General features: G+C 41.1%; 1 protein-coding gene across 4 annotated transcripts in view; it reads right to left on the bottom strand.

The window, feature by feature from the left end:
• Positions 1 to 26800, bottom strand: part of erbin (erbb2 interacting protein) — a 313125-nt gene that overhangs the window by 254941 nt on the left and 31384 nt on the right. The window contains exon 1 of one of the 4 annotated variants that reach the window (XM_069939171.1): positions 17837 to 17853. The exons of the other annotated variants lie outside the window; for them this stretch is intronic. Within the exon in view, the coding sequence (XP_069795272.1) occupies positions 17837 to 17848 (12 nt within the window). The 5' untranslated portion in view covers positions 17849 to 17853. Of the gene's footprint in view, positions 1 to 17836; positions 17854 to 26800 lie in introns of those variants that run through there. 4 annotated transcript variants of the gene reach the window in all.

Raw genomic sequence — 26800 nt, forward strand, 5'->3', positions numbered from 1 at the left:
CAAATGGATTAATTTATTCAAATATATTAAAGCTCGAATATTTGGATTCCAGAAGCCATTTGATAAGGTGCCACACAAGAGATTTATCAATAGGATACAGATGAATGGAGTCGGGGGAAGTAATTGGCATGGAGTGAGGATTGGTTAACAGACAGAAGGCAGAGAGTTGGGAAAAATGGGTGTTTTTCTGATTAGAAAACCATGGCAAGTGGGGTGCTGCAGGGGTCGGTACTGGGCCCGCAGCTGTTCATTTATATTGATGATTTGTAAGAGAGGACAGAGTGTAGTGTAGCCAAGTTTGCAGATAATATTGAGTGGAAAAGCAAATTGTACAGAGGATGTGGAGAGGTTGCAGAAGGATATAGTTAAGTTAGGTGAGTGGGCAAAGGCCTGGCAGATGGAGTACAATGTTAGTAAATATGAGCTCATTCACTTTGGTAGGAAAAATAGAAGAGCAGATTTCTATTTAAATGGTGAAAAAAAACTGCAGCATGTTGTAGTGCAGAAGGACTTAGGAGTGCTTGTGCATGAATCAGAAAAGGTTGGGTTGCAGGTACAACAGGTTATAAGAAGGCAAATGGAATGTTGGCCTTCATTGCTAGAGGAATTGAATTCGAGAGGGAGGTCATGCTGCAACTGTACAAGGTATTGGTGAGGCTGCACCTGGAGTACTGTGTGCAGTTCTGGACTCCATACTTGGAGGCTGTCCAGAGGAGATTCACCAGTTGATCCTGGAGATGAGGGGGTTGACCTACGAGGAGAAGCTAAATTGCCTGGGATTATACTCAAATTCAGAAGAATGAGAGGAGATTTTATAGAAGCATAAAAAACAGTGGTTCTCAACCTTTTTCTTTCCACTCACATACCACTTTAACTATTCCCTATGCCATAGGTACTCTGTGATTAGTAAGGGATGGCTTAAAGTGGTATGTGAGTGGAAAGAAAATGTTCGAAAAACCACTTTTAATCGTACCTAACTGACTCGTTAGGTGCATGGTTTCATAACTCCAAAGGAAATGGGCCAATGACAATTTTTCTCAAGCAAATATTTCAGTAACAATTGGGTGTAGAGCAGTGATTCTCAAACTTCCATTCCCACTCACATATCACCTTAAGGAATCCCTTACTAATCACAGAGTGCCTATGGCATAGGGATTACTTAGTGGTATGTGAGTGGAAAAGGTTGAGAACAACTGATAAAATTTTGAAAGTGATAGATAAGAGGTAGGAAAATTTTTTTCCACTGGTAGGCAAGACCAGAACTAGGGGACACAACCTCAAGATTCTGGGGAGTAGAATTAAGACAGATGAGGAAAAACACCCCCACCCCCCAAGAGTAGTGAATTTATGGATTTCTCTACCCAGGGAAGGTGTTGAGGCGATTTCATTAAACATATTTAAGGTTCAATTAGATAATTGCTTTTTTAATGTAAAAAAGCTAAGAGATGGGGGGGGAGGGGGGGAAGGCAGGTAGGTGGAGTTGAGTCAATGAACAGATCAGCCAGCCATGATCATACTGAAAGGCGGAGTAGGCTCAACGAGCCGGATGGCCTATTCCTAGTTCTTATTACATTGAGCAACATCAAAATACAGCAACAGGAAGTTAGTCCTGATTTTCATTAAGCATAGTGTTGAAGAAACAGAAACCTTCAAATTTATTTTGCAGGAGATAGATGTCACAAGCAATGCAAATATTTATTATCAAATTCCCAAATCATTATCCAAAAAGGAGGCGGCAATTGTCATTTTCAATCACTGAATTCCATCTGGTGAAGGTCTCCCAAAGTGCTGTTAGGTAGTAGGGTGTTCTGGATTATTGACCCAACACTGAAAAAGAGTACACAAAGAATTTGTAATCCTGGGCAGGATTCTGCAGTTAAAGGTGTTTCCATTTCCCTTCCAGGAGGAAGAGAATGCAATTTTAAGGGGGGGGGGGGGGTGAAGAAATACTGTGAACAATATCTTGGCGGATTGATTTTTTTATATTTTAAAACCATAATACATTCTGTTAATAAAATACATATTATATAATGTTAGTAAATGTACATGGTATATAACCCAAAATCCCACATTTTATCACTGTATCCCGCCCCTCGCATAACCCTTACCTAATTCAACCCCTAAACTACCAACTACTATTCCCCTCAAAAAAAGAAAATGTAAACTACAACATAGACAATTACCATGGACTGAGGTGCTTCCACCACAACAAGGCTGAAGTATTCAAAATTTTAAACCAATAAAATCCAAGGGTTCCAAACTTTTCGGTAAAAGATAATTATCTCGTAAATTAATGTTATTTTTTTCCAATAGTATACAAAATCTTAATTCTGTATGCCATCAATGTCAAGGTACGAGGAAACTATGGCAAGCAGGGTGAAAACTAATCCAAAAGAGTTCTACAAATATGTTAATGGTAAGAGGAAAGCTAGAGACAAAATTGGTCCCTTAGAAAATCAGAGCGGAAAACTGTGTGTGGAGCCTAGAGAAATGGGGGAGATATTGAACAGTTTCTTTTCTTAGGTATTCACTAAGGTGAAGGATATTGGGAGATGTGAGATAAAAAAAAAAGCAAATTGGGTAAATATGGGGAATATAGAGATTACAAAAGGTGTAGTTTTAAGGCTTTTGAAGAATATAAAGGTGGATAAGTCTCCGGGACCAGACGGGATCTTCCCCAGGACATTGAGAGAAGTGAGGGAGGAAATAGCAGAGGCTCTGGCGGTAATTTTCCAAATGTCATTAGATATGGGGATAGTGCCGGATGATTGGCGCATTGCGCATGTGGTTCCGTTATTTAAAAAGGGTTCAAGGAGGAAGCCTGGCAACTATCGGCCTGTAAGTTTGACTTCTGTGGTAGGTAAATTAATGGAGAAAATTCTTAGAGATAGTACTTATAAACATCTGGATAGACAGGGTCTGATCAGGAGCACTCAACATGGATTTGTGGGAGGAAGGTCATGTTTGACCAATCTGATTGAATTTTTTGAAGAGGTGACTAGGAATGTGGATGAGGGTAGCGCAGTGGATGTTGTCTATATGGACTTCAGTAAGGCCTTCGATAAGGTACCACATGGAAGGTTAGTTAGGAAGGTGCAGTCTTTAGGTATAAATTTTGAGATAGTCAAATGGATTGAACATTGGCTGAAAGGGAGAGGCCAGAGAGTGGTAGTGGATAATTGTCTGTCAGGTTGGAGGCCGGTGACCAGTGGTGTGCCTCAAGGATCTGTATTGGGCCCATTGTTGTTCGTTATATACATTAATGATCTAGATGATGGGGTGGGGAATTGGATTAGTAAATATGCAGACGATACAAAGATAGGTGGAATAGTGGATAATGAAGAAGGTTTTCAAGGATTGCAGAGGGATTTGGGCTGCTTAGAAAAGTGGGCTGAAAAATGGCAGATGGAATTTAATGCTGATAAGTGTGAGGTGCTTCATTTTGGTAAGAAGAATCAGAATAGGACATACGTGGTAAATGGGAGAGCATTGATGAATACAGAAGAGCAGAAAGATTTAGGAGTAACGGTACATCGTTCCCTGAAGGTAGAACTCACGTGAATAGGGTGGTGAAGAAGGCTTTTAGTACGCTGGCCTTTATCAATCATTGCATGGAATATAGGAGTTGGGAGGTGATGTTGAGATTGTATAAGACGTTGGTGCGGCCTAATTTGGAGTTCTGTGTGCAGTTCTGGTCGCCTAATTATAGGAAGGATATAAACAGAGTGGAGAGAGTGCAGAGAAGGTTTACCAGAATGTTACCTGGGTTTAAGCATCTAGAGTATAGGGAGAGATTGGACAGATTAGGTCTTTATTCTTTGGAGCGTAGAAGGTTGAGAGGGGATTTGATAGAAGTATTTAAGATTATGAAAGGGATAGACAGAGTGGATGTGGATAGACTATTTCCGTTAAGAGGAGGAAAGATTAAAACAAGAGGACATGAGTTAAGAATTAAGGGGCAGAGGTTTAGAGGTAACATGAGGGGGAACTTCTTTACTCAGAGAGTGGTAGCCGTGTGGAATGATCTTCCGGGAGAAATAGTGGCGGCGGAGCCAATTGTATTATTTAAGAAAAGGTTGGACAGGTATATGGATGAGAAGAAGATGGAGGGTTATGGGCATTGTGCAGGGAGGTGGGACTAGAAAGGGGTGTTTGGTTCGGTGCAGACTAGAAGGGCCTAATGGTCTGTTTCCGTGCTGTAATTGTTATGTTATGTTATAATTTTTCCAAGTAACCCCAATACAGTTGCTACTAATGCTCATCTCAAAAATGCTATTTGAAATTTATCTAATCTTAATTACAAACAAATCTTTTTGATATTTCAAAATATTGATGGGTACAATGGAAGTTCAACTTTGAGAACATCTTGTGGTTCCTTAAATCATGTCCACAAAGTTTTTTACCTTATCATAAAGCCATGTAGAATCTAAAAAAAGTTTCTATTTATTTCTGACATCAAAAACATAAATCTGAGGGGAGTCACGTGATGGAGTAGTGGCCGGACGGTGAACTCCAGCCCTCTCCAGAAAAGTCGGGAAAAACAAGAGAAAATACAAAGGCACAGAAATACAAGTTAAAGAAAAGTGAGTATAAAGGTGGAAAGAAGATGGAGACAAAAGGAGAAAAATCAAAATCAACGGAAAGAAGAGAGGAAGAGAAGACAACGGAGGAAAAAGGTGAAGGCCTTACCTGTCCGAAGAGGCCCGCTGTGGAGAGAAGACCCCACTACCTCAGGTCGGTAGAAAGAGAACTACAACAATGGCTCACAGAGCCGAGTAAAAGTGCGCAACTGCGCATGCGCGACTCCTCGCGCATGCGCGATGCGCATGAAAAAAAACACACCGACGGGAGGGGGGACCAGCTGGGGAGTCGATCTCCACAGCCGGCAACGACAGCTGCAGAACACCTGCAGCAAGAAGAGACCACAGAAGACAATGGAAACAAGAAAGAAGAGGAGGAAAGGGCAGCAAAGAAACAACAGATGGTCAACCTAGAGGAAGAAGAAGAGGAAGAGGAAGAGTACAGGGAAATAGAAGAAGAAAAGAAAGGCAAGGTAAAGGAGGTACTTGCTCTTGTTAGAGGATACATGGAGTCATTTAAAGAATGGCAAACACAGGAATTCAATGATTTAAGAAGAAGAATAAACAACACAGAAAAGAAAATAAATAAAATGGATATGACCTTAACAGAAATGGGGAAAAAAATGGACAAGATGGAAGAACGGGCAATAGCAGCAGAAATGGAGGTAGAAGACTTAAAAAAGAAATTGGAGGAATCTAATAAAAAAACTAAAGAGACACAAGAATTACTAGCCCAAAAAATAGATATAATGGAAAATTATAACAGAAGAAATAACATAAAGATAGTGGGCCTTAAGGAAGATGTAGAAGGCAAGAATATGAGGGAGTTTATAAAAGAATGGATCCCTAAGGCCCTAGGATGTCCAGAACTACAGCAAGAAATGGAAATAGAAAGGGCACATAGAGCATTGGCCCCTAAACCACAACCACAACAAAAACCAAGATCTATTGTAGTAAAATTCCTAAGATATACTACAAGAGAAAAGGTACTGGAGAAGACAATGGAAAAAGTAAGAGAGGGCAACAAACCACTGGAGTATAAAGGGCAAAAAATCTTCATTTATCCAGATATAAGCTTTGAACTCCTAAAGAAGAGAAAAGAGTTCAATGCAGCAAAAGCGATTTTATGGAAGAAAGGATATAAATTTACACTGAAGCATCCTGCGGTATTGAAAATATTTATTCCAGGACAACAAAACAGACTATTCTCGGATCCAGAAGAAGCACGAAAATTTGCAGAACAATTACAAAAATAGACTGAGGGATGAAGACGGGTAATGAGAGCAAAAATTATCACGATTGATATGTATGTGGGTAAAGACAAAAATAGACTGAGGGATGAAGACGGGTAAGGAGGGTAAAAATGACCACGATTGATATGTATGCGGGTAAAGAGGTATAAGAGTGAATAGAGACAATGGGCATATGTGAAAGTATCTGTAATTAGAGGAAAACATAGAGAGTATAGACAAAAATTAATAAGGGAAGGTAATGGAATAGAGAGAATAAGGAGGGAACTAAAAGAGTGACCTTTGTGACATATAAAAAACGAAATCTTTTCTGGGGGGGGCTGGGTGGGGGAAAAGAGCGGTCACTGCAAAATCAGTTGACGCTTGCGAGTGGATTCGCAAATCCAAATGGAGAGGGGAGATGTGGTTGTCCGACAAGGGATAAAGGGCAACTCAGGAGGGGAAGGGGAGATTGGGGATAAAGAAGATAGAAATAGGAGAATAAGGAAAATGTTGGATGTTGTAGGAATGTTGTCTGGTAAAAAGTTGAAAATAAGAAAACAGAAATGGAAAAAGAGGAAAGGTAATGATGGAAAAACGGAAAGAGAAGATAAACAAAATATAAAATGGCTACGCTGAACTATATGACTCTAAATATTAATGGAATACATAACCAAATTAAAAGGAAGAAACTACTAAATTTACTGAAAAAGGAAAAAATAGATATAGCATTTGTCCAAGAAACACACTTAACTGAATTGGAGCACAAGAAATTAAAGAGAGATTGGGTAGGACATGTAACAGCAGCATTGTATAATTCAAAAGCAAGAGGAGTGGCTATATTAATTAGCAAAAATGTGCCATTTAAAATAGAAGAGGAAATAATAGATCCAGCAGGGAGATATGTTATGATAAAATGTCAGATATATTCAGAGCTTTGGAATCTACTTAATATATATTCACCTAACGAAGAAGATCAAAAGTTTATGCAAGATATCTTTTTGAAGGTAGCTAATACGCAAGGGAACATACTAATAGGAGGGGATTTCAATCTGAATTTAGATCCAAATATGGATAAAACGGGGAAAAAAATTAACAGGAAGAACAAAGTAACCAAATTTATAATTAAATCAATGCAAGAAATGAAACTTGTGGACATATGGAGGAAACAAAACCCAAAAGAAAAGGAATACTCATACTACTCGACTAGACATAAAACATACTCAAGGATAGACCTATTCCTGTTATCAGCCCACATACAAGGGAGAGTTAAGAAAACGGAATATAAAGCTAGACTATTATCGGACCACTCACCCCTGTTATTGGCAATAGAGCTAGAAGACATCCCTCCAAGAATGTATAGATGGAGATTAAACCAAATGCTACTTAAAAGACAGGATTTTAGAGAATTTATTGAAAAACAATTAAAAATGTACTTTGAAGTAAATACGGAATCAGTGGAAGATAAGTTTATACTATGGGACGCAATGAAAGCATTCATTAGAGGGCAAATAATAAGTTATGCAACCAAGATGAAGAAGGACTATAATCAGGAAACAGAGCAGTTGGAAAGGGAAATAATAAACATAGAAAAAAAATTAGCAATAAAGGAAGATACAACCAAAAGAAGAGAATTGGCGGATAAAAAAATAAAATATGAAACACTACAAACATATAAGGTGGAGAAGAATATAATGAAGACAAAACAGAAATATTATGAACTAGGGGAAAAAACACACAAAATCCTAGCATGGCAGCTTAAGACAGAGCAAACTAAGAAAATGGTATTGGCAACAAGGAAAAAAGACAAACAAATTACATATAATCCAAAAGAAATAAAGGAAAACTTCAGAGAATTCTATGAACAATTATACCGAACCGAAAACGAAGGGAAAGAAGGGAAAATAGATGAATTTTTGACTAAAATTGAACTACCAAAACTACAAATAGAGGAACAAAATAAATTAACAGAACCATTTGGAACAGTAGAAATACAAGAGATAATAAAAAATTTACCAAATAATAAGACACCAGGAGAGGATGGACTCCCAATAGAATTCTACAAAACATTTAAAGACCTAATAATACCGCCCCTCCTGGATGTAATCAACCAGATTGATGAGACACAAAACTTACCAGATTCATGTAAAACAGCAATAATTACAGTGATACTAAAACAAGGGAAAGATCCACTCTCACCAGCGTCATATAGACCAATATCTCTGCTAAACACAGATTATAAGATAATAGCTAAACTATTAGCGAACAGATTAGCAGAACAGGTACCGAAAATGGTAAATTTAGACCAAACTGGATTTATCAAAAAAAGACGCACAACAGACAATATTTGTAAATTTATTAACTTAATTCATGCAGTAGAAGGAAATAAAGCACCGGCAGTAGCAGTTGCTTTAGACGCAGAGAAGGCCTTCGACAGAGTAGAATGGAATTACTTGTTCAAAGTATTGCAAAAATTCAGTTTACCGGAGAAGTTTATTAATTGGATTAAAGCATTATATAAGGGACCGTTAGCGAAAGTGACAGTAAATGGACATGTATCAAAGCAATTTAACTTAAGCAGGTCAACGCGGCAGGGATGCCCACTATCACCATTATTGTTTGCGCTAGCTATAGAACCACTAGCAGAATCGATAAGAAGAGATAATAATATAAAAGGAATAAAAATAAAAGACAGGGAATATAAAATCAGTCTGTTTGCGGATGATGTGATAGTGTACTTAACAGAACCAGAACTATCAATAAAAGAACTATATAAGAAATTGAAGGAATATGGAGAAGTGTCGGGATACAAGATAAACGTAAATAAAAGTGAAGCAATGCCTATGAATAACGCGGATTTCTCAAAATTTAAGGAGGAATCCCCATTCAGATGGCAAACGCAGGCAATAAGATACCTAGGTGTGCAAATAAACAAAAATCTAGGCCAATTATATAAACTCAATTACAATCCACTAATGAAAAAATTACAGGACGATTTAGAGCATTGGAAAGAGCTACCACTAACACTGATAGGAAGGATAAACTGTATTAAAATGAACATTTTTCCAAGGATACTATACTTATTTCAGGCATTGCCAATACAACTGACAGAAAAATTCTTCAAAGAGTTAAAGAAAATAATAAGGAGATTTTTATGGAGAGGGGGGAAACCGAGGGTAGCACTAGACAAATTAACAGAATGGTATAAACAAGGAGGCTTACAATTGCCAAACTTCAAAAATTATTATAGAGCCGCACAATTAAGGTACCTATCAGATTTTTATCAAACAAGGGAAAAACCAGACTGGACGAGACTAGAATTAGATAAAATAGGGGAAAAGATACCTGAACACATATTATATAAATGGGACGAAAAATTGGTACAACATAGAACTTCTCCAGTATTACACCATCTCCTCAATATATGGAAGAAGATTCATGTAGAAAGAAATAAAATAAATTACCAAATACCAAAACTAATATTGACGCAAAATAAGCTACTCCCTTTTACAATAGACAACCTTGCCTTTAGAAAATGGGAAAAAAAAGGGATTAAAAGAATAGAAAATTGTTTTTCAGGAAGTAGATTCTTATCCTTTGAACAAATGAGAGATAAGTACAATATAACGGGAGATACAGCGCTGGCATATTACCAACTGAGATCCTACGTGAAAGATAAATTAGGAAGCAACTTGAGTTTACCAGAGGGAAGTAACCTTGAATATGTGATTACAGATACAATGTTAATCAAAAGATTTATAAAAAATATGTATATTAAACTGCAAGAAAAGGAAAATGAGGAAACAAATGGTAAAACTAAACAAAAATGGGAACAAGATTTAAATATAAAGATAAAAAAGGAAACATGGGAGAAGTTATGCTCTGGAACGATGAGAAATACAATAAATATGAGGCTGCGTATGATACAATATAATTGGTTACACAGACTATACATTACACCGCAAAAATTAAATAAATGGGACCCAACAGTATCTGATAGATGTTTTCGATGTAAAAAAGAAAGGGGAACAACAATTCATGCAATCTGGACATGTGAGAGAGTAGAAAAATTTTGGGATGATCTCAATCAGATATTAAATAAAATAACAGAAAACAATATACCAAAGAATCCAGAGATCTTTCTCCTAAGTAACATAAAAAATAAAGAATTTGGAATTGACTTGGAGGATGCACAAAAAAGATTTGTTAAGATAGCCCTAGCTGTAGCAAAAAAATGTATTATGTCAACCTGGAAATTGGAAGATAATTTGAAAATACAACAATGGTATATAGAAATGAATAAATGTATTCCATTAGAAAAAATAACATATAGTTTAAGAAATAATATTGAAATATTCGAACAAGTATGGGAGCCTTACATTAAATACAATAGCGAAAACCTACCGGGAACAAACATTACCTAAGTTGATGGAAGGAGAAGAAAAGAAAAGAATGGACTCAGTAGAATTTCTGGTGTATTTTTGTTGAATGACAACATTGTCTAACTGAATTAATGCAACCTAGATTGTATAACTAAAATGGATGAGAGGGGGGGGGATGGGGGGGTGGCTTGGGAGGAGGGAGGGGGGAGGGAGAAAAAGTCACTGTAAATGTGTGGAAAAGAAAAAGTGTATATCATGGCTATTGTGATTTATGGTGTGAAAAAAAAAAAAATAAAAAAAAAAAAAAAAAATCTGTGGAAAGTAAATTATATCTTTTTAATTTCTTGGGAATCAAATATAATTGATGTATATAAAATTATAATGCACTAATATATTGGGGCCGCCGCCGTTTACCCTTCGCCCGGACCGGGGCCGGGGCCGCTGCTGCTCTCCCTGTGCCCGGACTGGGGCCGCCGTCTCCCCCTTGCTCCTGCCCGTATCGGGGCCGCCGCCGTCTACCCTTCGCCCGGGCCGGGGCCGCTGCTGCTCTCCCTGTGCCTGGACTGGGGCCGCCGCCTCCCACTCCCTGTCCGGACCGGGGCCTCCGCCTGCCTCACTCGACCGAGGCCGGGGCCTCCGTCTCCCCCTTGCTCCTGCCCGTATCGGGGCCGCCGCCGTTTACCCTTCGCCCGGACCGGGGCCGGGGCCGCTGCTGCTCTCCCTGTGCCTGGACTGGGGCCACCGCCTCCCACTCCCTGCCCGGACCGGGGCCTCCGCCTGCCTCACTCGACCGAGGCCGGGGCCGCCGTCTCCCCCTTGCTCCTGCCCGTATCGGGGCCGCCGCCGTCTACCCTTCGCCCGGACCGGGGCCGCTGCTGCTCTCCCTGTGCCCGGACTGGGGCCGCCGTCTCCCCCTTGCTCCTGCCCGTATCGGGGCCGCCGCCGTCTACCCTTCGCCCTGGCCGGGGCCGCTGCTGCTCTCCCTGTGCCCGGACTGGGGTCGCCGTCTCCCCCTTGCTCCTGCCCGTATCGGGGCCGCCGCCGTTTACCCTTCGCCCGGACCGGGGCCGGGGCCGCTGCTGCTCTCCCTGTGCCCGGACTGGGGCCGCCGTCTCCCTTACTGTCACGTAATACTACATGTATTACGGGCAGGAGCAAGGGGGAGACGGAGGCCCCGGCCTCGGTCGAGTGAGGCAGGCGGAGGCCCCGGTCCGGACAGGGAGTGGGAGGCGGCGGCCCCAGTCCAGGCACAGGGAGAGCAGCAGCGGCCCCGGCCCGGGCGAAGGGTAGACGGCGGCGGCCCCGATACGGGCAGGAGCAAGGGGGAGATGGCGGCCCCAGTCCGGGCACAGGGAGAGCAGCAGCGGCCCCGGTCCGGGCGAAGGGTAGACGGCGGCGGCCCCGATACGGGAAGGAGCAAGGGGGAGACGGCGGCCCCGGCCTCGCTCGAGTGAGGCAGGCGGAGGCCCCGGTCCGGGCAGGGAGTGGGAGGCGGTGGCCCCAGTCCAGGCACAGGGTGAACTGCGGCGGCCTCGGCCCCGGTCCGGGCAGTATGGACCGACCTAGGAGGGGAGGCAGGCCCCTCCAGCCCGGGTAAGAAACCTGCATAGGAGAAGGCCACTCCGATATAAAACCTACGACCCAAGGACCTCGCTGCCACGTCCCAGCTTGCTTGGCCACGGCACACGAACCATGGGTGTAAAGGGTGGGGCCAGTACTGCGCGCACTGCACTCCACCTAAAAGCTCCTTTGCGCAGGCCCGAGGACAGGTCCACGTCCTCCCCCTCAACGTCCTCCCCCTCCACGTCCTCCCCCTCCACGTCCTCCCCCTCCACGTCCTCCCCCTCAAAAGATGCTCACAAACTCAAGCTAGCATGCTGGAACATCAGAACCATGCTAGACAAGACTGACAGCCACCGACCTGAACGTCGGTCTGCCCTCATTGCACATGAACTCCTCAGACTTGACATCGACATAGCCGCTCTCAGTGAAGTCCGCCTGGCAGATGTAGGCAGCCTCCAAGAACGCGGCGCGGGCTACACACTCTACTGGTCTGGCAAGCCTTCGGATGAACGACGCCTATCTGGTGTAGGCTTCATGGTCAAGAGCTTCATTGCCTCCAAACTCGAAAACCTTCCGACAGGCCTCTCGGACCGAATCATGTCCATGCGACTCCCACTTCAAAACAAGCGTCACATCACCCTCATCAGTGTCTATGCTCCAACCCTCCAGGCGGAACCAGCAGAAAAGAACAAGTTCTACACCGACCTGCGCAACCTCATCCAACGTACCCCTACAGCCGACAAGGTTGTCATCCTGGGCGACTTCAACGCTCGTGTCGGCAAAGACTCAGAAACCTGGCCAGGAATCCTGGGCAAGCATGGCGTCGGCAAGTGCAACGACAATGGGCGCCTCCTGTTGGAGCTCTGCGCAGAACAGCGGCTTGTCATTACAAACACCCTTTTTCAGCAGAGGGACAGCCTTAAGACCACCTGGATGCATCCCCGATCCAAACACTGGCACCTCCTGGACTACATCCTGGTGCGAGAAAGTGACAAACAAGATGTGCTCCACACCAGGGTCATGCCTAGCGCGGAATGCCACACTGACCACCGGCTGGTTCGCTGCAAGCTCAACCTTCACTTCAAGCCAAAGCCCAGGAACAATAAAGCCCCCAGAAAGAGGTTCAATGTTGGAAAACTGCAGTCAGACGAAGCGAGAGGAAACTTCCAGGCAAACCTCAAAGCAAAGCTCGACGTTGCAACCCGCCTCACGGACCCGTCCCCTGAAACCCTCTGGGATCAGTTGAAGGCTACCATACTGCAATCCACTGAAGAGGTACTGGGCTTCTCCTCCAGGAAAAACAAGGACTGGTTTGACGAAAACAGCCAGGAAATCCAGGAGCTGCTGGCAAAGAAGCGAGCTGCCCACCAGGCTCACCTTACAAAGCCGTCCTGTCCAGAGAAGAAACAAGCCTTCCGTCGCGCATGCAGCCATCTTCAGCGCAAACTCCGGGAGATCCAAAATGAGTGGTGGACTAGCCTCGCCAAACGAACACAGCTCAGCGCGGACATTGGCGGCTTCAGGGGTTTCTACGAGGCTCTAAAGGCTGTGTACGGCCCCTCACCCCAAGTCCAAAGCCCGCTGCGCAGCTCAGACGGCAAAGTCCTCCTCAGCGACAAGATCTCCATCCTCAACCGATGGTCAGAACACTTCCAATCTCTTTTCAGTACCAACCGCTCAGTCCAAGATTCCGCCCTGCTCCAGCTCCCTCAACAGCCCCTAAGGCTAGAGCTGGATGAGGTTCCCACCCTGGATGAGACATATAAGGCAATCGAACAACTGAAAAGTGGCAAAGCAGCAGGTATGGATGGAATCCCCCCAGAAGTCTGGAAGGCTGGCGGCAAAACTCTGCATGCCAAACTGCATGAGTTTTTCAAGCTTTGTTGGGACCAAGGTAAACTGCCTCAGGATCTTCGTGATGCCACCATCATCACCCTGTACAAAAACAAAGGCGAGAAATCAGACTGCTCAAACTACAGGGGAATCACGTTGCTCTCCATTGCAGGCAAAATCTTCGCTAGGATTCTACTAAATAGAATAATACCTAGTGTCGCTGAGAATATTCTCCCAGAATCACAGTGCGGCTTTCGTGCAAACAGAGGAACCACTGACATGGTCTTTGCCCTCAGACAGCTCCAAGAAAAGTGCAGAGAACAAAACAAAGGACTCTACATCACCTTTGTTGACCTCACCAAAGCCTTCGACACCGTGAGCAGGAAAGGGCTTTGGCAAATACTAGAGCGCATCGGATGTCCCCCAAAGTTCCTCAACATGATTATCCAACTGCACGAAAACCAACAAGGTCGGGTCAGATACAGCAATGAGCTCTCTGAACCCTTCTCCATTAACAATGGCGTGAAGCAAGGCTGTGTTCTCGCACCAACCCTCTTTTCAATCTTCTTCAGCATGATGCTGAACCAAGCCATGAAAGACCCCAACAATGAAGACGCTGTTTACATCCGGTACCGCACGGATGGCAGTCTCTTCAATCTGAGGCGCCTGCAAGCTCACACCAAGACACAAGAGAAACTTGTCCGTGAACTACTCTTTGCAGATGATGCCGCTTTAGTTGCCCATTCAGAGCCAGCTCTTCAGCGCTTGACGTCCTGCTTTGCGGAAACTGCCAAAATGTTTGGCCTGGAAGTCAGCCTGAAGAAAACTGAGGTCCTCCATCAGCCAGCTCCCCACCATGACTACCAGCCCCCCCACATCTCCATCGGGCACACAAAACTCAAAACGGTCAACCAGTTTACCTATCTCGGCTGCACCATTTCATCAGATGCAAGGATCGACAATGAGATAGACAACAGACTCGCCAAGGCAAATAGCGCCTTTGGAAGACTACACAAAAGAGTCTGGAAAAACAACCAACTGAAAAACCTCACAAAGATAAGCGTATACAGAGCCGTTGTCATACCCACACTCCTGTTCGGCTCCGAATCATGGGTCCTCTACCGGCACCACCTACGGCTCCTAGAACGCTTCCACCAGCGTTGTCTCCGCTCCATCCTCAACATCCATTGGAGCGCTCACACCCCTAACGTCGAGGTACTCGAGATGGCAGAGGTCGACAGCATCGAGTCCACGCTGCTGAAGATCCAGCTGCGCTGGATGGGTCACGTCTCCAGAATGGAGGACCATCGCCTTCCCAAGATCGTATTATATGGCGAGCTCTCCACTGGCCACCGTGACAGAGGTGCACCAAAGAAAAGGTACAAGGACTGCCTAAAGAAATCTCTTGGTGCCTGCCACATTGACCACCGCCAGTGGGCTGATAACGCCTCAAACCGTGCATCTTGGCGCCTCACAGTTTGGCGGGCAGCAGCCTCCTTTGAAGAAGACCGCAGAGCCCACCTCACTGACAAAAGGCAAAGGAGGAAAAACCCAACACCCAACCCCAACCAACCAATTTTCCCTTGCAACCGCTGCAATCGTGTCTGCCTGTCCCGCATCGGACTGGTCAGCCACAAACGAGCCTGCAGCTGACGTGGACTTTTTACCCCCTCCATAAATCTTCGTCCGCGAAGCCAAGCCAAAGAAGAAAAACTAATATATTACAGTTACAATTTTTGTCATACTGTTTTTGTTCAAATTTCTCCAATCCTATTGAGTAATTTTATTCCTAAATCATCTTCCCATTTTAACCTAGATTTTTGTAAATCTAGTTTAGGCATTTTATTCTGTAATAGTGCATACATTTCTGATACACATCTTTTTTTCTTACCTTCCATGATTAAAATTTCAAATTTAGTCTGTATAGGTAACCTCAAAGTGTTCTCAAAATGATCCAATAACAGAGCTCTAACTTGATAATAACAGAAGAGTATTTGATTGTATTTCATATTTCACCTTTATTCTTTGAATAAATAACCTGCTTCATAACAATCCTGTACAGTTTTAATTCCTTTTTGATCCCATGTTTTCAAATGTTGATTATTAACTACAAAAATAAAAAGTTTATACTGATACAAAAGATGTCTTCCTAGAAACTTTAACACATGTACCTATTTCTTCATTTATCCTATTCCGAATTTCCATAAAATGTATCAAAATCAGTGAGTATACTTACGCAACAGTTTCAAATTCCATTTATATACAAATTGATTTCTTATTCTCATTAATTCAATTTAATTCAATATCTGCCAAAAAAGACTTCCCAAATCAAACATTTATTAATAAACTAATTGAGCTGCATAACAATTTTGAAAATTCAGAAGTTGTGAAACTCCCAAATCATATTTCCACATTAATTTTTGTAAACACACTCTTACCATTTTAATCTTTCCATAAAAAGCTTCCTAATTATAAAATACAAATCTTTTTAAAAATTGAGGAAATTTACAATAGACTGAAAAATGTATTGTAATCTCGGAAAATATTCATTTTAATGCAATTTAACTCTATTAATATTGGTAAATCTTTTCATTGATTTAAATCATTAATTTTATTAAATAAAGGTAAATAATTTAATTCATATAAATGGTTTTGTCAACTTTAATACCTAAATATTTATTTTGATCTGACCATTTAAATTGAACAATATTCTTACAAGTATAATCAGCATCTATTAATGGCATAATTTCACTTTTTTCCCCAATTAATTTTATAACCAGATATTTCTCCATATTGTTCCAATCTATCATACAAAAATCTCAAGGATTCTTTTGATTCTGTTAAATAAATCAAAACATCATCTGCAAATAATTTTAAATTTTTCAGATTTCCCTTTGATATTATGATCTTGTCTTATTAACTGAGCCAAAGGTTCAATAGTGAATGCAAACAATGCTGGTGACAAAGGACAACCTTGTCTAGTAGACCTCTCCAATATAAACAGCAATGATATCTGTCCATTTGTCACAACTCTAGCCATATGATTTTTATATATTGCCTTAATCCACTAATAAATATTGGTCCAAATTTAAATTTTTACAATACTTTAAAAATCCCCATTCTACTCTATCAAAAGCCTTTTTAGCATCTAATGATAAGACCAATGGTAAATTGGATTCCTGCTGTGAAATATTTATCAGACTAATTAGCTTTGTAATATTATCTGCAGAATAACAATCTTTAATAAATCCAGCTTGATCTACATGAATCAACGATGTTAAATATTTTCCAATTAGTTACAATTTTATAATCAACATTTAACAAAGATATAGAACTTATAAGAACTTGCCTTCAAAGGGTCTATCTTTCTTAAGTATTATAACCATAATTGCTTGAGAGAAAGAATCCAGTAAAGAATGAAGATGCTTTTCAAAGCTTGGTCAAGAACCTCAATCAATAAAGGTATTAATAAATCTTGTAATTTCTTGTAAAATTCAGCTGAGAACCCTTCTTCTCCTGGAGACTTTCCATTAGGTATTGATTTAAGTGCTTCTATAATTTCCTTGAGTGAAAGAGTTCTCTAATTCTTTACATTCCTATTAAAGGCAATTGAAGATCAGATTTAAAAAATTATCCCTCTAAAGTCTTTTACTGCCTCAGAAGTATGTATTTTTTTATAAAATTCCTTAAATACATCATTTATCACTTGATGTTTATACATAATACTCAAGTCTTTTCTAATAGCATTTATTGTTCTTGAAACTTGTTTCGGCTTCAATTGCCAAACTAAAGCTTTGAGCTCCTTCTCCTAATTCATAACACATTTGTTTAATCCTTGCAATAATTTTTCAAATTTAAAAGTCTGCAATGAATTATAATATATAATTTTCTATTAATCAATTGTATCTTTAACTTCTGTAGAAATCTGGTGTAAATATTTCTAAAAGTTCCATTTCCCTTTCTAATTTATTTACCTAAATATTGCTTCTTGATTTTAGATATAAAACTAAAAATTTGTCCTCTTAAATATGCTTTCAGAGCATCCCAAAATAAGAACATACTTTTGACAGAATATTTTTAGTTTCAAAAACTGTTGTATTTGATCTCAAATTACAAAACTCAACATTTTTTTTAAACAAGAGTTAAATCTCCACTATACAGTATCCATTTTATCCTGAATGTGTATATTATTAATAAAAGAGAATGATCTGATAAAATTCTAGTTCATATTCACTTGGCAGATTGTTACCATGCGAGTCATTCAGCTCAGGGAAACCAGCTGCTAGTGTACACTTGAAGTAACCATATTTATAACTGAAATAAAACAAAAATGCTGTTATTACTCAACAGGTTATCTACAATGCATAAAAAGGGGGTAAATATTGAAAAAGTTCATTAAGTTTTTACTAATACATACATAAAAAGATTAATGCAGCTGTAACAAAGTAAGCAAACTATTTAGTTGATATATTCTTGAACTAATGTCGTATAGCATATAAAAATTAAATTTTTTTAAATATAACTATATAATTCAAGGCCTAAACCATTCCCAAGTTGCATGCCAATATAAAGTACATTACTAATAAAAATAATTTTAAAAACCGCAAATCCATGAGAATCACGTTATGTAATTATCATTCCCAATAAAGGTTACGACTTCCCCGTGGATTGTCACCTTGTTGTGGTGGAGAAGCTTGTATGGTCCTGAGATCCGGAGAGTGATGGGATCTAGAGCTATGCTTCTGATAGAGCCACCCACAGCAGTAAGGTCAAGGGTGAGATCCCTGACAAAACAATCCAACCAAGGCCTCAATGGTGGAACAGGTGGTCAAAGTTACTTCGAACTCAACAGCTAAGTAGGTGGATGAAGGCTGCAACAAATCCATCAGCTCCAATCGTTATGGTTTCCATGCCATTGGAATTAGTTGATTGATTAGTGAGGTATCACGTGCTTCATGGAGTGCAACATTAAGCACACGTTAAACAAATACACGCACTGGCATCTTCACTCTGTGGATCAATGGATCAACTAAGAGGGATATCCACGAAAGGTTATGAATTTTTTTTAATCCCCAAAGCTTACATCCAGAAAATTTACCAAATTGACGGAGTAATGTTAATAATGCTGGAATTGAAAATTTAGGGTCAGATTTTAAAAAAAACAAAAGGTCATCAGCATCAAGAGAAACTTTGTGGACCAATCCTCCCCGAATAATTCCAGAAATATCCTGAGATTCTCTGAAGGCAATAGCCAAGAATACTAAAAATAAATTAAACAACAAAGGCCTAAGAGGGCAACCCTGTCTGGTCTCTCAATTATGTTTAAAAGGTTTACATATCAAGGAGTTAATAAGAATAGAAGCAACTATAGTAATAAATATAGAAATAAATATGGGACCAAAATTAAACCTTTTTAATATTGCAAATAAATATTCCCATTCAATTCTATCAAAGGCCTTTTCAGCATCCAAAGATAACACATTCCAAGGAAGAGACTGAGGGGGAATATATAACATTCAATAACCAGCATATTAAAATGTGAATAACAGCTTTTAATAAAACTCATCTGGTCCTCTGAAATAACAAAAGCCAAAATATCTTTCAATCTACTGGCCAAGATTTTAGATTTTAAAATTTTAAATCTCGAAGAAAAATTGGTCAGTAGGAAGCATAAACTGATAGATATTTATTCTGTTTGAGAAGAGGGAAATCATTCCATCAAAGTGGTTGGCAAGTTCCTGGATTTAAGAGTCAGAAAATACAGAACATAAATAGGGCACCAGCAGGTGGGAAAAAGTTTTATAAAACTAAACAGGAAAGCAGTAGGGCCTGGTCCTTTGCCAAATTGCAATGATTTAATAATCATTATTAACTCTCCCTGTGAAATAGGTTTTTCTAACTGCGATTATGCTTCTGAAGAAAGAGTAGGTATTGTCTAACGGTCCTGAAATTTTAAAATTAATTAACCTTTCAAATGATGAAAAGTCAACCACCTGAAAACTCCTGCACACATGCTCCCTAGCCCAGTTTCCATGTTTTGTTTTGCAACATCTGCAGTAGTATTTTGCTTTGGATTCACAAGACTGATCGAGTTAAATTCTGGATGACAGATGATTCAGCATCAGGAATACCAAAGTTATATGTTATCTTCTCCAACAGAAAACCTATTTCTCTATGCCATCTCCGAATATTCAAATCAGTCTCATTCTTCCAATTGCCAGACATTTTTTTAGCTACAGCAGATCCCAATCTCAAAAATGCAATTTGAAATCTATTTAATCTTAATTCTAAACTCAACTTCTTCATATTAACCAACAAAAATAAAGGATCTAGTGAAATAGCTTCTAAACATTTCTTACATCTATCCCAAAAAGGTTTTACTGTTTCATGTAGCTTCTTCTCTTCTTTGGCTTGGCTTCGCGGACGAAGATTTATGGAGGGGGTAAATGTCCACGTCAGCTGCAGGCTCATTTGTGGCTGACAAGTCCGATGCGGGACAGACAGACACGGTTGCAGGGGAAAATTGGTTGGTTGGGGTTGGGTTTTTCCTCCTTTGCCTTTTGTCAGTGAGGTGGGCTCTGCGGTCTTCTTCAAAGGAGGTTGCTACCCGCCAAACTGTGAGGCGCCAAGATGCACGGTTTGAGGCGATATCAGCCCACTGGCGGTGGTCAATGTGGCAGGCACCAAGAGATTTCTTTAGGCAGTCCTTGTACCTTTTCTTTGGTGCACCTCTGTCACAGTGGCCAGTGGAGAGCTCGCCATATAACACGATCTTGGGAAGGCGATGGTCCTCCATTCTGGACACGTGACCCACCCAGCGCAGCTGGATCTTCAGCAGCGTGGACTCGATGCTGTCGACCTCTGCCATCTCGAGTACTTCGACGTTAGGGATGAAAGCGCTCCAATGGATGTTGAGGATGGAGCGGAGACAACGCTGGTGGAAGCGTTCTAGGAGCCGTAGGTGATGCCGGTAGAGGACCCATGATTCGGAGCCGAACAGGAGTGTGGGTATGACAACGGCTCTGTATATGCTTATCTTTGTGAGGTTTTTCAGTTGGTTGTTTTTCCAGACTCTTTTGTGTAGTCTTCCAAAGGCGCTATTTGCTTGGCGAGTCTGTTGTCTATCTCGTTGTCGATCCTTGCATCAGATGAAATGGTGCAGCCGAGATAGATAAACTGGTTGACCGTTTTGAGTTTTGTGTGCCCGATGGAGATGTGGGGGGGCTGGTAGTCATGGTGGGGAGCTGGCTGATGGAGGACCTCTGTTTTCTTCAGGCTGACTTCCAGGCCAAACATTTTGGCAGTTTCCTCCATCAGCCAGCTCCCCACCATATAGCTAGACAGAATGTAAAAGACCCTACTTCCTTGTGACATCTAAAACACAAGACTGAAGGAATTAAATTGTATCGCCTTAACTTTTCTGGAGTTAAAAATAATTGATGAATCAAATTATAATGAACTAATCAATACTTTACATTTATAATTTTAGTCATACTATCCCTACATAAACTCATCCAATCATCCTGAGAAGTAAATATTCCTAAATCTTTCTCCCATTTCAATCAAGATTTTTGAATTTGAAAATTTGTCCCTTATTTGGATTATATGGGTTGGAGTTTTTGAACCCCCTGCCTGGAGAGTAGTGGTGTTATTCTAATCCATGGCAATTAATTGATGAATTTTATTGTTATGGTTAATCTCCTCATTTCTTTTTTTCTGTTTTTGGGGTAGGTTAGTGGGGGGTGGGGTTAGGTGGGTAGAGTTTTTTTTAAAATAACATGTATGTAATTTTTAAAGTTTCATTAATTGTATGTTTCAATATATACATCATGATTTAAATAAATAAAATATTCAAAAAAAGGAATACCAAAGTTCTGCTCATGTTTATCATGAGGGCAAAATACTCATCTAGATCTCATTAATATTCACATTGCTCTTAGGGTCTTTCACTGAAATAACTGAACTCAAGGCTAATTCAGCATTCAAAGACTGAGGATACTTCTACCTACCAGTGTGCACAGTTTTCAATCTTTCCACTGGTTTACACCATCAGTGAAACTCAAGTATTTAGAAGAACTGGAAAAACTAGATTGTTTAATCCAGCATACACGTGAAACCTCAATCTCCAGATGTTTTTCATTTGCTATTCCACACCTCCAGTGGGAATTTCTCTTCACAGTTCTTTAGTGTTATTGACTATTTCACAATAGCAGCCAACCCAACATCTAACCACATCAGAAGATATTGGAGCTAAAATCCTTCATATTCTGAAAATAAGATTCTTTAATTATTTTCACATCATCAGAATATCAAGAGTGTTTCAATTCCACTCCACCAAAATCAATGACAATAAAATCAGGTAATGCTTCTTTTATATTGTGTACTCTGCATGGATTACATTTCAATTTATCTGCAGTACAGATAATTAGTGAATATTTCTGTAAACCCAAATCTTTCAAGTGGGTGAAAATTACAATTTAAGCATACTGGCACCTTTACATTTATTCTGTATCATTCATTTTGTATCTTAATTACATTTAGCAATGGTAGCATTTACTGCAACATTGACAAGGTTATAATGAGTCATAATTATGAAGTGCTTCAAGAGGTTGGTCATGGCACATATTAACTGCAGTCTACCAGCCACCCTCAACACATTTCAATTTACCCATCATAACAGGTGGATGCCATCTCGCTGGCCTTGCACACAGCTCTTGAACAGCAGGACAACATAGACTGCGACATCAGATCATTATTCATTGACTATAGCTCTGCCGCCAACACAATTGTCCCAGACAAATTCAGCCCCAAACTCCACAACCTTGGTCTCAGCTTCCATCTGTAATTAGAAGCACGATTTCTTATCCCTCAGGTTACAAACAGTGAAATTTATTGCAGAGATTTGGTATGTACGCGCAGCCTGTTGTAGCTATACTTTCAAGGTTGTGGGGAGGATGAGCGAAATGAAGGGAGATGATGCTCAAATCCAAGGCAGAAAGTATATACAAAACCAAATCAGACCAGAAACAACTTTATGCTTATATTGGCACAATACAATAAGCATTTTTATTTGATGCATTCATATTGTTACCAAGACTCTAAAACTAGGCTTCCGACTGTACTTCAGTAGATCAACTACTGTATGCATGTCTCAAGGTCATTGCCTGCATCTGCCATTTCCTTTGTCCTGAGTATTGTCACATTTCAAAAAAAATCACCCAACTTCATGATCCTTATTTCTGTCATGATTAAAAATTATACTGATATTCTAAATTGAGTTATAGATTTACAATGTTTATCCATTGTTCTTTTGATAACCCATCACATAGATTGACCTTTTTTTTTAAAAAGCCTTGTTCTCAGGCAGATAGTTGGGTAAAAGTCTTGCTCTTACTCCTCTTCTATAGATTAAGACTTAAGAATGGAACAGGTTGAATTTAAAGTGGGTTACTGCATGGTTAGCAAGGTAGTCCTGTTGCTCACGTGTGTTCTATTGTGGAAACAGTGTTCAGTCTTCTCCTGGATCCTCCTCCTGAAACTTGAGCTGTTTTAGTGCAAGATTCCACAAGTCAGTAGTGACCGTGCATTCTTTCATCTCTCCCAGAAATCTGTTGCATGATGAATCTTCGAGTACACACCCGCTTTGGAATTCTCGTGTCAAGCATGTGGACTATACAGTTTGGCTGCAAGAACTACTTAAGCAAAAGTTATGTCTTCCCTTTGACTGACCGATTCACCCTCTCTGCTAAAAGATTTTCAAGATTCTGCTGAGAGGGTTGGTATACTTCCCCAGAGCTTTGAGCTGCTTGTTGTATGTAATCCCCAATGTGAAAGCATACAGGACAGGAATTATAACTGTCCAGTCATGATTGCCATTTGGAGATCCCCATAAACTTGCTGCCCAAACAGAAATTGTGCTTTACAAAATATTAATCACCATCGCACGCACCCAAATGAAGTATCAGTCATATCTGAAAAAGAATGCAAGTCAAAATTTTGCCCACGCGTGTGGACTACCGAAGTATTAAAGCAAAATTTTAATCAAATGTTGTATTTGACAAATAATAGGGATACAGAGCATGTAAAAGCCAAAACATGTGTGGGTACTTGGTTAGTCGGCGTCTCAGGGTCCATAGGCTGGGCGGGGCCATCTTGATTCTTGTGCGCATGGGTTCATGTATTGGAATTCGGTTGGCACATGCAAGAGTTACGTTGGCACAAGAGTTACTTGTCCACGATAATTAATTTGCACCCTTAACTCTCACGTATGCGCCTACTGAATTCCAATACACAAAATCACCGCACATGTGCCAACCAAAGACTCACACATGCGCACAGGAATCAAGATGGCAACGCCCAGCCGAAGGACCCTGGGACACTGACCAACAAAGTACACACGCATATTTTTGCATGCCCTGTATACCTGTTATAATTTGACAAATACAGCATAAACATTGTATTTTTAAAGTTTTTTTTTTAATTTGGTTGTACGTGCAGATGGACGTAAGTCGTATAAGTTGCAAATTTCGGGGTACCTGTACTGAATGATTAGAGGCAGCAGTAAATTTCAGTAGCGGTCTGTCACCTCTAAAGCAGTTCCACAGATATGCAAAGTAATCCATGTTGACCAAGATACTTCCAAGAATCCTGAATGGTGCGCTTGAACATATTGCTCAAGTTTAACATAGACGACCAGACGCAACAGCTTTTATCTAATATAATAACACAAAAATAAAATAAATATGTATAAATATATCAATGACATGTGGAAGGCCCTCATTTTCCATGTTTCTAGAGTAAACCCCATTCCCTCACACACTCCAGTGGAAAAATAAAAAAAAACTATATAGTGCATCCTGTGCAGGAGGTTTATCCTCCTTAAATTCCTCATCTCACACTGATTAGTTTTGCTACTTTTTCCAAGACAAGGTTCACATGAGCATCCACTAGATGCCAAGAGAATTCAAACAGCCCATGGGTAATCTCTGCATAACATTAATCTTTACAAAATTGTTAAATTATCCAAAAATTTGAGTTCTGAAATAAAATGGACTTGCATGGAATTTATGGGGAGGGTTTAAAAATTAAACTTTTTTTCCACCTTACCTTCCTTGATGGACATGCAGATGACACAGATTCACATTACAGTACCATTTTAATTCAGCCCATTTTGTAAAATGGGACTACCATGGAACTTCAAAGCAAGAGAAAGTTATTTTTCCATTTTTGAAGCATTCCATGCATTATTTGAAATGCATTTTAACTGCTAAATAGCCAGTATCAACCTGCTTATTCTGAACAAAGTTTCTAACTCCACTGCAACTTCTAAATTGTTTTAACAAAGAGTGTCAAAATTTATAACCACCTCCACACCCTGATAAGAAAATCAACATGAGAAACACAAAAGGTGAAATCTTGAGCAAACAATAGGTGTTTTTATGGTGTAACACCACCTTGAAGGTGGCTCAACTAAAATCTCCACCTTTACATTTGCTTCCCCCACTTTAAAAAGGTCTATTGAGAAGCTAAAGGAATTCAGGTCAGACACCATCCATGAGTAAAAAATCTCAATAAAGGTCTTTATCTGAAACACTAGGCGCTTTCAGGTAAAGCCACGTTTAGGCAATATGGGGCTGTTTTCAGGCCACCTGAATGTGCAGGAGGCACTCTTGTGGTGAGCTACATAACCCTCCTCTGAGAGGTATCATCAGCTCAGCTCAGTGGCTCCCCAAGCCACCTGAATGCAGCTGGCTGAAAGCAGATGTTAAAGGGTCAGGCTGCTGACGTGGCAGTGACGTTGTCAGCCTGAGACACCTGGCGCGAATCTTGAAGCACTTTGTGCAGGCAGGCTAGTGCAGATACAGTAGTTTTGTTTTAGCAGAGCAGGAAAACAGTGCATTTGAACAATGGCTCCAAGAAAGGCTTGTAACTGGTCTGAAGAAGAGGTAACACTATTTCTAGACCATATTAGACTCCGGAATCGCAGGAAAAGGAGCTCACTAGGACTGTTAGGGATGGTCCCACTTTTGAGCAGTTGTCCGGAGTGCTTGCAGCACAAGGGCACAAGCGCAGTAAAAATCAGGTGGTCACAAAGCTGAAGAGCATGAGGAAAGATTTCCACGGAGTCCTGGACCACAACAGGAGGAGTGGCAATGGGCGCAAGGAGTGGCAGTACTTTGACCAGTGCCACACTCTCTGGGGGGGGCTAGCTGCTCAGCTACTCCCTTGAATGTAGCCAGCGCTCTGGAGACCCCTGAATCCCCAGAGCTCATCCCTGAGGGATCTCAGGGTTCACACAGCGGCAATGGAGGAGACATGCCGGTCAGTCCAGGAGGAGGCGGCCACTGCCGAAGATCCGGCAGCCACAGATTTGGATGCCTCAGAGAGAGGAAGCACAGAGGTCACTGTTCCTGTAAGTGGCGAGAAGGCACTCTCAACAGAGAACACAGGTACAGTAGATTGAGGTTGTGTTTATGGAGAAGCACTTAAGTCCAATGCTGATGCACTTTTCCTGCTTCCACCCACAGCCTCTGGTCCCAGACACAAGTGCAAACGACTGACGAAGGGGCAGGTTCTCGCGAAGGAGCTGCAAGCGATGATGTTGGCACTTGACAGAGAGGACAGTGAGAGAGACCGCCAGGGTGCAGAGGAGGCGCTGGATTATGAGTCACGCTCGCCGACCAGAGGGAGAACGAGGAAGCAACGCACCGCTCCAAAGTGGAGAAGCATGCCCAGTCGATGTCTGAGTTTGCACCTTCCCTGCGGGGACTGAGTGCCGCAATGGATAGGCAGTCAGTCATCTTCAACAGATCAGTCACGCGATTGGAGGCCCACCCATCCCCATAGTCATATGGTCAGCCTCATCCCATGTACCTGGCCCCTCCATCCAGCATGCAATTTCATTCCACACCAGTGCATCACAGTAGAGGATGCTTTGGCATGACTGAGATGCTGGAGTCTGGAACCAGTTCCTCATCATCCCCCCTCCAACTTGTTCCTCTCATTGCTGGAATGAGATTTGTGTCAGAATATACATCCTTAATGCTGCCAACTCACTGTTCACTTTTGTTTTTCATGAAGTCCCTCATAAGTGCAATGTTACGTGCGACACTTTAAGGATGGAAACATTCAGCAGTGAGATGCTCTGGTGCCGGGTGGTGGTGTTTACTGTTTTAGTGTTTGATCTGCTGTGTTCAAGTGTGGAGTGGATTTG

This window comes from Narcine bancroftii, chromosome 1 (assembly GCF_036971445.1).
Source record: "Narcine bancroftii isolate sNarBan1 chromosome 1, sNarBan1.hap1, whole genome shotgun sequence".
NCBI classification, from domain to species: Eukaryota; Metazoa; Chordata; class Chondrichthyes; order Torpediniformes; family Narcinidae; genus Narcine; species Narcine bancroftii.